Source organism: Molothrus ater, chromosome 3, assembly GCF_012460135.2.
Source record: "Molothrus ater isolate BHLD 08-10-18 breed brown headed cowbird chromosome 3, BPBGC_Mater_1.1, whole genome shotgun sequence".
Taxonomy (NCBI): Eukaryota; Metazoa; Chordata; class Aves; order Passeriformes; family Icteridae; genus Molothrus; species Molothrus ater.
In genome coordinates, this window is record NC_050480.2 from 107,913,081 (window position 1) to 107,925,021 (window position 11,941).

The 11,941-nt window shown below is 45.4% G+C and overlaps 1 protein-coding gene across 1 annotated transcript; it reads right to left on the reverse strand.

The window, feature by feature from the left end:
• Window positions 1-15: 15 nt before the first annotated feature.
• TDRD6 (tudor domain containing 6) lies at window positions 16-10,441 on the reverse strand. The gene is given in 6 exon segments (XM_036379513.2): window positions 16-246; window positions 1,649-1,706; window positions 2,120-2,209; window positions 3,294-3,412; window positions 3,830-10,372; window positions 10,375-10,441. Coding segments are annotated over 6 exon segments (6,939 nt in total). The 3' UTR covers window positions 16-184.
• Window positions 10,442-11,941: the final 1,500 nt, after the last annotated feature.

Below are 11,941 nucleotides of genomic sequence, written 5' to 3' on the forward strand. Positions count from 1 at the left end.
ACAGTCTGCCAACACTATTCCTTTATAGGGAAGCTCAGCAGTGACAGGTATTTGGTCAGTTAGGTAGAAAAAATAAGCCACTCAATGCTCTGCTGGTATTTTTGTTCCCACAAACACATTTGCATGGGAACATTTCATACACAGGCACTTGTTCAGCTTCATGTGGTCAACGTGCCACTTGGTTTCAGCACTGCTGGAGGACATGAGGATCTTCAGCTAAATTGCTACTGCAGCCAGTTTGCTTTTCTATAAGGAATAAATACAGATTAGACCCATCAAGATGTTTCTATAAATGTGTATAAGGGCATAAAGATCAAAAGGGCTTCAGACTAAATACTACTGCCATAGTGGACCATGTTAAAAGACTACACTTATTATACAAAGATAAAACAGCTGAAACAGCAGAAGATGAAGCAGCAGTGCTCTCAGTTTTCAGTTATGAGTTCAAGTTATTCCATCCCTCAGTGGGCTTGCATAAACCACTGCAGGAGTTTTTGCACCCTGAGTACTTCCTACTCAAACTGCCTTTCCAGGCAGTGGCAGTGTGTGCAGCAGGTTCCAGCTCTGTGACATGTGGGTGCATGACCCTGACTCACCTTTCCTGTGCTGGTGCTGAGAGTGCACACACTAACTCCATGCAAAGAGTTCAAGAACAGAAAAAAATCCACAAAATCAAAAATAATCCTGCGTTTGAGGGATGCAATTTTGGGAGAGAGCTTGCAGACTGATCATTTTAACATTTTATCAAATTCTTTAACTATCATTTTTCTTGCTCAACAGGCAACCCAATCTCTGTTGCAGGCTTCCTAATTTGTTACCCATAAACCAGTAGTTATACCGAAATACAATCACCAATTAATACCTGAAAGCACAAATGCTATGCCCACTTCAACTCAGTTTAGTTTTCATCAGGCAACCACAGAAATAAATTGCCGAGACAGGTTTTGGAGTCTCCATTCTTGGACAGATTCCAGAACTGGCAGTAAGGTCTTTCTTTAACAAGCTGATCTAGTTGGCCCTGCTTTCACCACCAGGAAAGGCCCCTTTCAACCAGAACTGCTCTACAATTCCATAATAGCATACAAACAAAAAGAATCTGTACTATTTATTTGGTACATTCAAGAAGTGTTTACCAGTAACACTTCAAAATTTTTAAGTAACAGTAAAGATTTACAAACTATCCTTACAACAACTAAAATGGTATTATTCTCGATTTAGATTTATAGATTATGGGACTGGGGCACTCAAATGCTAAACTAAATCCTTAATAGAGTCTGCCTAGCAGTTGCTCACCTTGCCTCAGAAACATGACCAAGAACAGCATGCTGATAGCAATGCTCAAAACCCTGCCAAAATCTCTAACTTGGGTCAACCACCCCAGCTGTTCCAAGAGGCTCAACTCATTAGATGAATAAATAAATACTAAATTGGTTTGTAGTCCAGACACAGTAACAGCTTTCATTCCATGTAGTCACCCTTAAACTGACATACATAAGGTAATGCTATCAAGAAAACCCCAGCAGTATCAACTACATAAGCTCAAATTAGTGTTTCAACTGTATTTTCCAAAATAAAGCATTTCCTAGAAAATTAGAAACCATTCAAACACAGAGTACACAAACCACGTGGGGGCTTAAGGTAGACTTACCTTGAAGTAAGGACTCCTCTGGTAAGGACTGCAAGTTTTCTGTTGCAGGGGTTAATGCCTACACAAAAAGGGATCCTGTTAGGAAGCTGGCACTATTGCCAAGACTTCCATTGAGGTGCTTCCTTTAATACTAGACTAACTTCTTACTGGACTCCTATTTACCATTGTTTTTCTCCCTTATAACTCACTTCATTAGTCTTCTGCCCACTTTTCACTTGGATACAAAGACTGCATGTGAAGAACAAACTGGAAATTCATGCTGTTATCATCACCAGCAACATGGCTCATGACCTGAACTTTGGATGAGTTTTTCATCCACTGGTAGGTCCTTCATGAAGAACACTGGTGAAAACCTTACTATTCCTTCCCAATTACTCCACAACAGAAGTATTTTTCATGACTTAGCAGTTAGCTAGCAGCCTCTCTTAAAACCTGTACTGTCCTGCCCAGCCCAGTACCACACTGCCATACCTCCGATGATCTGCGAGCCCCATCAGGAATTCCGTTCCAGACGTTCTCAGGATGCACAATCTCCTCATTGCCACTGCAGAGGTTCAACACCTGTACAGACAGAGCCAAAGGGGATCTAGCACAGCAGCAATACACCCAACAAGCAAGACACAGCTGTAGGAAAACACAGTTGAGGACTCTGTGCCTCTGGGAAGGCGTTGAGAAGTCTGGATCTTGTAAAGAAGAACAAGCTGATCTCTAATAAAACTGAATGTAGGGACTGAGATTGCTCAAGGCTCTTCCGGGCTCCTAACCCAGGCATAGTGAGAAAAGGGCAGCAAAACAACTACTAGATCAGAACCAGAAGGAAGCTGATGAATGAATGGGGATATCATTACATGATAACCCCTGACACTGTCTCTCATCTGAATGCACCTGAGCTTAGTTTTAGACACCCAAGGGATCTACCAGCACTAGAGCCGACTTGTACAATCTCAGACATTCCATCTTCCAAAAGGATGCTTTTATGAAACAACCTTTTGGATTTGCAATCTTAAATTATAACCTAGAGGTCATTTTATCTAAGTATAATGTCTGTGCATGTTGTACATCAATACACACTCCCCCTGGACTGAAGAAAGACGTTTCATTCATCCCCCAGCTCAAACAGCAGTAGAACAAAGCAGCTCACTGCATTATTCTCTGCTGTTAAAGTTAATTCCCACCAACCACTAATGCAATATACATTTCACTGAAGCAGGAATAGTTGTGGATTCATTATTACTTGTGGTATAGTTTGAGTTTCTTCCCAAGTTTCTAGTGCTCTAGCACTAACTCCTCAAAACACCAGTAAAATAATGGCGTGTTTCATGAGCATGTAATGGTAACACAGCTCTACTGCAGAACACTAACTTCAGGCCAGACAAAACCACACACATGTGTGCCTCAAACTGGAGCCAGATCCTTCAGTATTCCCAGTCAATAAAAGAGCATAAGATGTGAAAGGAACATCAAATGTTTGCATTTATCATCAACTCTATTTCAGACACCGCTGTTTCTCTCTAGTCTATAAATTCAGAATCAGCCTTTGAAATACTTAAAATTCTGTAACAAAATGTAAAAAAAATATTTATTTAGAGTTTAGAGAAGGATTAGATTCTTAAGACTGCAGAAAGAGTATTCAAACCACACTTACCTTGGTACCCTTCTCAGATACCTCCAAAATGCGAGCATCACACCATTTGAGAGAAGTCCACACCACACATTTGGAACCAACAGCAAAACCCTTCAGATTACAAGGATAGTCATGGTGTGCTACAAGAAATGGTAATTTTGCAGTGAAGGAGGAAGGAAAAAAACCTCACAAAACCCCACAAAAATCAACCCTCAAAAATCAGATATCTCAAACACTGCTGCCCCACCCCCTCCAAACTACTTGATATTTGAAAGATAAAAATTTGTCATCCCAAACAGTCTGGAAAATGCACTTCATGTTCAGAAATGGATTTCCACTCAAAATCATTAATATTCCCAAGTAAGACTAGTTGCTGAGACTGTCACACTACCCATGAGAAACTAAATTCAGTCTGCTGTCCTTAACTCATGAAAGCATTAACACTAATAAAATATCTTATTAGGGAATAAAAGTTGGGTTTTTTACAAGAAAGCTATTCTCATTTTTGAACGGCACAACATTTTGATTATTTAACTCTTTAAAATCAGATACTTTACCTGCACTGCAGTCAGCCAAGTTCTCATTTTGCTTTTTGTCTTCCCCAGGCTTACAGCCTAAAGACTGAACACACATATTTTCACTCTCTTTAAATGAGTCAGTCAAGTCTTGTTCCATCCATTCTTCCACAGAGTCACCTTTCCTCTTCTGCCACCCCTTATGTTTCTCAACTTTACAGTCACATGATTTCACAGAGAAAACAGGCCTTTGATTTGCTGAGTCTTTTGAAAGAAATGAAAATTGACTTCCACTATTTGCAGAACTCTGTAGCACAGCATGTTCCAGCCCTAACAAATCTTCCTCCCTGTCTTCCTCAGGAGGCTGAACATTAGGCAGCAACAGTTCCAGAAAGGGCTCAAATTTGGCTCCTAGCATCAACTGCTTGTCATGCATCTTCTGGTGCAGCTCTTTCTCAGGTCTACCACCAGATGATGACAGCCTTAGGGAAGGAGGGTCTGCTTCCATCCAATCACCTAGTATAGCTTCTGCTTCATGAATTCCAGACAAATTCACTTGCAGTTTCTTGGTCTCCTCTCCCAAAGAAGGCTGAACATCAGATGGAATCAGCTCTACTGACTTCTCTCTGTCACTAACTGGAGGCACCAGATTTTCTTTCTCATTAAGTAATGGCAAAATTTCAAGACAGTTCAGAGCTGTCAATTGCCCTGTCTCCTCCCTCACATCTGGCAGCACCAGCAATTCCTGCTTCAACACTGTCTCTCTTGTTTCACTGCCTGATGCTGCCTGCATTTCAAGAGACTTTGCTTCCAGTGCTTCCTTTGTTCCTTCACCACAGGAGGACTTTTCCGTAACTCCCTCTAGCCCCTGTAGGAGCTCATTTAGATCATCACATGGTAAGTGCATTTCTAATGGATCCAGTTGTCCTAATGTCTCTGCTCCACTGCTTGCAGATGGCTGTGCCTGGAGCACTGGCAATCTCTGCAGTCCCTGTTCTTCTCCTAGGAAGAGGCTGGCTGCTGGAGCACTGCCTGTCACTTCTGCTTTCAGCTCAGCCTCCTCTCCAAACAGTATTTCAGACAGGTCTTGTTCTTCAGCTTTCATTCCATTGCCCACAGTATGAGAGTTGCAGTTTCTCATTGGTTCTAGCAGCATACTGTTAGCACTGTCACCTTCAGACAGAGGCATCTCTTTATCAAAACTGTTCTCACGCTCTCCTATTTCACATCCACCATCAGCCTTCCCACTGGCAGCTCCCACTGACACACTTGCTTCTGCAGTTTCTAAGCACTCAGAAGTTACACTCAGGAAAGGATCAGAACAAAATAAAGCACTTTCACTTTCTTCCTGAGCTAATCCACAGGCAGCAGTAGTTTCTTCGTTGAGACAAAGACCCAAATTGCTGTCTGAACTTCTGTTTTCCTTTAGGGGGTTGCAAAGGTTTGAGGAAGCACTGTCACCAGTTTCTTTATTAGCCTTCCAAAAAGGCTTCATCTCTTCATTAATACTATTGCCAGAAGCTTCCAGCTTGACAACACACAGAGGGATTTCAGAATCTTCATTTTCCAAAATTTCTACAACTTCAGCTTCTAATACAAGGTTTTCAGTCATATCATAAAACTTCTTATTTGCTTCACTAAGCCATGAGCCATCTGGGGGACTGAAACCTGAGAGACAGCAAGCAAAAGCTTGCCCAGGCACTCCGAGCAGTTCACATGGCATCTGTCGGATCATCTCCAGCCTGACGTCTTCCTCGCTTCCGTAATCCACGTGTCTAACGACGACACTGTCATCATTCACACTGCTGATCTGAGCTCTGTAGAACCACCCATCTTGACTGTATTTTGCTAGACAAATATCTCCACTTTTAATACAAGACTTGCCATCATTCAGAGAGTTTAGTCCAAGCTTTTCAGCTTCCTCTATTTTTTTCTCTATGTAGCTCACGTCTTTGGTATCAGCACGGTGACACCAGAAGTATCCTGGACTATTTACTACTGTGACGTAAATTTTTAAAGTCTGACCTGCCTCTGGAAATTTCCAGATAAACGATTTACAATCATTTACACCAGAAATCTCATTTTGTACCTGAGGAGGCAAAGGCTCACAGCCAGTGATCATGTCATGGTTCTCTCTTTTATCAATTTTTCTTCTTGAGAAAAGTCTTTCTCTACTTGCAAGATCTTTATCAGCTAAATCCACTGTTATTATACCTTGATGGTCACTGAGAATAACTTCCCATTTATCCTCAACCTTCTTCACAAATTCACATGACAGCAGGATTTCACTTGTTCTCTTGGTGAAGTAAAACACTGCTTTCTCTGTCCAGTCAGCATTTTTTTTGCATTTGAGTCCACCTAGAAAGCAGTGAATGCTCATTGCTGGAATAGATGACAAGTTCTTAGGGAGCCTGCGTGCTTGATCAACACTAATCACAGAAGTGTCGCCATAATCAATATAATGTACCCTTATTGAATTGTCAGAAGTCTTCTCTTTTACTACAGCTCGATACCACAGGCTGTCTTCTGAATAAACAGCACTGATTAAATCTCCTGCTTGGAAAAGCTGTCCACAAGGGTCCTTCACTGACTTCCCATTGTTCAAACTTTCCAAAATGTTGTTAAGCTGAACCTCGTCGCTCCCTAATTGAACATAAAAATCCTGTGGGTCACTGACATAAGACACATACACTAAGGTTTTAAGAGATGGCACTATCTTCTGTGGTGGCAGATCAGATGCATTTTTAAGCATTATACAGCTGCCTTCAGCATCAGACTTAGTATCTGACAGTGTATCCATCTGGGAAAAGAGCAGAGACTCCTCCCCTACTTTATTCAACAAAACAGTGTTGTTCTTACTGTTAAGCACCTCATTAGGTTCTAGCAATCCAGCACTCTGTCCCTTCACAGAGTGCTGGAAAAGGTTTACAACTTCTTTGAAGTGTCTTTTGTTCCCTTGCTCTTGCTGGGCTTCAGGTCGACATTTTTTTCTTTCAAGAGGCCTGCCTGCACTGAAAGGGGACCCTGCAGTCTCATTCCTCCCATGCACATTTGTATTTCCAGCGCACAAAGTCTCACTGTGTACACGACCACGCACTCTTGTACTGTTTAGACTTAGCTCTTTCAGTTTTGTATTAATTTGAGTATTTCTATCAAACAACTCAACCAGCAGTGTATTATCAGAGTCCTTTGCTACCACTATTGCTTTTAATCTCTTTTCCAGGACAGCTTCTTTAAACCATGTTTCAGCTTCCTTAGAAACAGATGATACATCAGACACAGAACACTTTATGGCCTGCATTGGCACAAGCAAGATATCAGAAGCATCATTGGGTAAAATAAGCAGATCATCTGTCTCTATTGTCTCTGTGTTCCCAAAATCCACAAAGAAGACTTTAGCCCTAGGTTGTCTTTCTAGAATTACTCCCCTATACCACTGACTGTCAGAGTACCTTGCCAGACACAAGGTCCCAGACTTCCCCAAGGATCCTGAGCTGCTCACTCTCTCACTCAGGGAAGTAATGTTATCAGCCAGCTGTGCCAAGGTATCTCCACACCTTTCAAGCTGGCAGTAAAATGTCCATGGATTCTCAACATGTGTAATATAAACATCTTCCTCACTCCCAATTTTGATACCGTGACTAGAATAATAGAAAGAGTGAAGATGGACCAAAGATTCCAGATGCTTTTGAGGAAATAAAGGCCTGGCTACACCTCTCTCAGTGAGAAACTGGCAAGCACTCTGAAAAGGTGTGATTAAATCTACAATGTTAAACAGGTCCCTATTTATTGAAGCCAAGGCAAAGATTGTACACTTTAGGTCAAGGTCAGATGATGAATCAACAACAAACTGACGAAAAGCCCGAATTGCTTCTTCATCCCAAGCAAAAGGATTCTGACCATTGGGTTGGATTAAGTTGTAAAGGCTGCACCTGAATGCCTGAGCCTCTAACCTAAGGAAGCGTTCATTAATTGCACGGAGCTTTGTTAGACACACCTGCTCTCTGTTGCCATAGTCAACATATATGACTTCTACTTTTTCTGCACAAACTCCTTCACTAACTATTAAAGCCCTGTACCATTTTTTGTCCTCTGAGTACTGGGCTAAACAGACAAGATTTGGCCAAACATGTGGCTTGGATGAATTTTTGCAATGCTCCTGAATTTCATCCATTAGTATCTCAAGGTCCTGGCAATTTCTACTTAACTGACACCAAAAACAACTAGGACTCTCAACATATGACAAAATAACATTAACTGTACTTCCCACTTCTAAGTGACCTCCACAAGAGGAGCCTGGCTTAATTTCCACATAGTTCTGCCTCAAAGAGGTGTGCAGATTTCCCTTACCCTCATAGTCTTGAGAAAGAAGAGATTCACTATTTTCAGAATTATGAATGGTTGCAATAGGGCTCTCTCTGACCATCACACCCACATGAGAATCAAATATTCTATCACTGCTCTTTAGATCACATTCTTCTCTGAGCCTCTTTTCTGCATTTAGTTGGCTTTCCTCTGCAGCACACACTAGGGAAGAGGCCTGTGTCACAGACTCATCTGATTTCTTGCAAGTCTTGGGTATTTCATACCTCTGGTACTTAGCATAACCCCCCTGGGCCATGAGTTTACTTACGCCCCCCTCTCCTAACTGGGATTGGTCAAAAATTTCAACCATGTATTTGTCACCCTGCACATTCAAAAACCAAACCTTTAGTTCCTTATTCAGTACCATCTCCCTGAATGCAGACACAGCAGCTTCACTCCAACTCCCTCTTGGAGGGGAGACACCTGCCAAGCAACATTTCAGAGCTAAAGCAGGCAGTTCCCTGAACCGAGGGAGCAGCTCCTTCACAGCACACAGATCCACAGTTTCTGTACTGCCTCTGTCGACCAGGTGTATTTCCACCCCAGTGTCCAGCACCCTGGTAACCACTGCTCGATAAAAGACACCCTCGTTCCCACTGGCACAACAAAGGGATCCAGGCTGTGGGTCCCACCCAGCACCATCCAGCTTTGTGGAATGGGAATAAAAATTCCACATGCTCTGCTTCAGCTGTCTGAATAGCTGATAATACTCATGGAGCTGCAGCCAGAACTCAGATGGGTCTTGGACGTGGGAGACCTGTGCACCGTACAACATCCAGGTCTTCAAATACACACCAGCTACAGCAGCAGCAGCCAAATCCCCATGTGCTAAAATAGGAGGTACTTCTGGTGGCAATCCCAACTCTTCAACTAAGGATTCCTCTACTTCCAGCTGCTCATGATCCTCAGTTTGGCTCACATGACTGCTGGCCAGGCAGCAAGCCTGAGACCCAAAAAGATGGTTCAAATCAACACCATTTTCCCCATAGAGAGTCACATAATAGAGATGCTCAAAGGAGTTAAAGGCTTTGATGTGAGCACTCACTCCTCTGCCGAGCACCAACGCTTTCAGCAAATCAACCTGCAACGAGGACCAGCCACAGCCCCCATCCGAAACACCCTGAAGAGCACACGCGTAAGTGACCACAGGCATGCGGAAACACTCGGCAGGCAAATGGCGCAGGTTCGCTCTGGTCACAGTCTCCTTCTTGCCATAGTCCACAAAGATCACGAGAGCTGCATGCTGGTCCTGCTCCCCAGCAATGAGCTCCAGCAGAATGGCACGGTACCACTGGCCATCCATCCCACGGGCAGCACAGGGCGAGCCCACTTTGGGCAGTAAGTCCTGCTCCCACCTGTCGTAAGCATGGCACATGGTCTCAGAAAGGCAACAGATCTCCTGTGACAGGCACTGCAACTGGCAGTAAATGTGGTGTGGGTCCGAGACATGGGTCACTAGGACAGGCTCTGTCACACCCAACTGAAGCTGAGGGTAGTAGTAATCCAAGGCAGGTGACAGAGGCTGGTACGAGAACAACACATGGACAAGCTGTGGAACTGCAAAAGCTCCAAGGGAACACGCTGGAGGCTGCTGACAGAGCTGCTTCTTTAACTGGCCAGAAGGCAGGCAGCGCCTGAGCACCTGGCAGAACCAGCTGGGAGAGACACGTTTGGCCAGGCCCAGCTGCTGCATCTGAGCCACGAGCTGGGGCAGCTCGAGCACGATGACCTGCGGCATTATAACCTCCTGCACCACACCAGACACCTCCTTGCCTTGCAGGAAGCTGAGGAACTCCATCGCCTCCACAGTCCACTTGGACACGGGTGAATCGCCACTCGCTGTCCCCTCGTTACTGTGGGAGGGCATGACTTCGGCCACGACACAGCCCAGCACCTCCGGGGGCAGCTGGAACAGCTCTGAGCAGCCCCGTGCCAGGTAATAGGCGGATGTGGTCACCACGTACCCCTCGTCCAGCAGGAAAACACGGTAGCCCTGGGCACTACAACTCACCACACAGCAGCGGTACCACACACCCAACACTTCCACCAGTGCCATCTCTCCCGGGCACAGCCTGGTCCCGCTGGCCCCCGGCCCGCCGGACTCGGGGCGGGCCGCCAGGCGCGGCCCTGCCGCCGCCTGGATCTCGCGGTACAGGAGGGCATAGTCAGCCTTGCTTTCCCCCAGAAGCCCCCACAGCCGCAGGATGGGCACCTCGGATGAAGCCCCACGGCACGGACCCGCAGGGTGACGGTATCACCGCGGCCGAGGGACCCCGGCCCGGAGCTCATCGCGAAGCCACCCCGCCCCACCTCCGCTCCCCGCACGAGGCGAACGAACGCCTCGTCCCCCGCCCCTCGGCCTCATATAGAGCACGCGCCGCCCACGTGACCCACGGGGAGCCGTTAGCGGCTGCCCCAGCGGCCGAGTCCATTTCGATCCTCTCGGTGGGGTGGAGAGCGGCGCAAAGCGAAAGGAGAAAAGGAGGGGTGAAGCCAGCTGAGACGTGGCGCCGCTCCTGCTATGCTAAGAGTGCGCGGAGGCGCCACGAAGAGGAAGGTTACGGAATTATGTCCGGGGCGCCGCGGGGCTCAGAGCAGAGCCGGGCGGAGCTGCCCTCTCGCACGGTGGAGCGCTCCACGAGGGACGGGTGGCGGCGGGACGGCGGGGGCGGGGCGAAGGAGAGAGCGCGCCGAGCCCGCTTAGTTCCCATTGGTCAGAGCGGCGCCGGAGGCGGGACAGGCGTGCGGAGCTTGGCGGCTATTGGCCAGTGGCGGCCTGGGGGCGGGGCGTGGTGTGAGGGCGGCAGCCGTGGCGTGAGGACGGGGAGCTGGCGCTAGACACCCGTCAGGAATTGCTAACAATTCACAGCCGAAGAGAGAGATTTATTAACAGTTAAAGAAGTCTTTCTCTACGAGATTCTTACGAGGCATTTTTTGGCATTATTTTTATTTTGAGCTGTGCCTCAAGGGTCCGTATTGGGACCAGGGTTATTTAGTATGTTCATTAATTGCATAGATGAAGGGTTGGAGAGCACCCTCGGCAAGTTTACAAGTGACACCAAGTTGAGTGACACCAAATCCTCTGAAATCATTGGGATAAATAAGACCCTCTAACGCTGTCTTTTTAGTGTTAGCGAGTCAGGCATTATTTTATTCTTGGCCAAGAGGGGGTTGTGTGGGTGTGGCTGACAAAATCCTGGTCTCTACAGAGATGCAGATACAGAACCTTTATGTTCATTTATATATGTATTTTTAGCAAGCAAATTAATATTCACTGGTTCTAAATGACAGAATTCTTGTTCATTAATTAGTATTCTGTCTTCTGTTGGATATTGATTTCTCACTTCTGCAAATTAGTCTATAATCTTCAGTCCCTTTATTATCTTTTTTCCCAGGCAGGGACTTTCCAGCACACATACTAAGTCTTTGTTAGTCTCTTTTTTGTCTGCTGTTTTCTACAGAATGTCTTTGTGGTCCATAAATTGTGCACTCCTTGTATCCAGTTTCATCAATAGACCTCTCTTCCAGCTTTGTTAATTGAAGCGTATCAAGGTTATTCTAACAAAACTTAGAGTTTCAGTGATTTTCCCAAGCTGTGTGCCCATAAAAGTAGTTTATGGCAACTTTGATAAATGCAGGCTAAAAGTGGTTTTACACACTGGTTATGATGATCAGAGAGGCTGAGCAACTGTCCTTCGTGGAAAGGCTGAGAGGGTTGGGATTGTTCAGCCTGGAGAAGCTTCAAGGGGACCTGATTGTGGCCTTCCAGTACCTGAAGAGAGCCAGCAA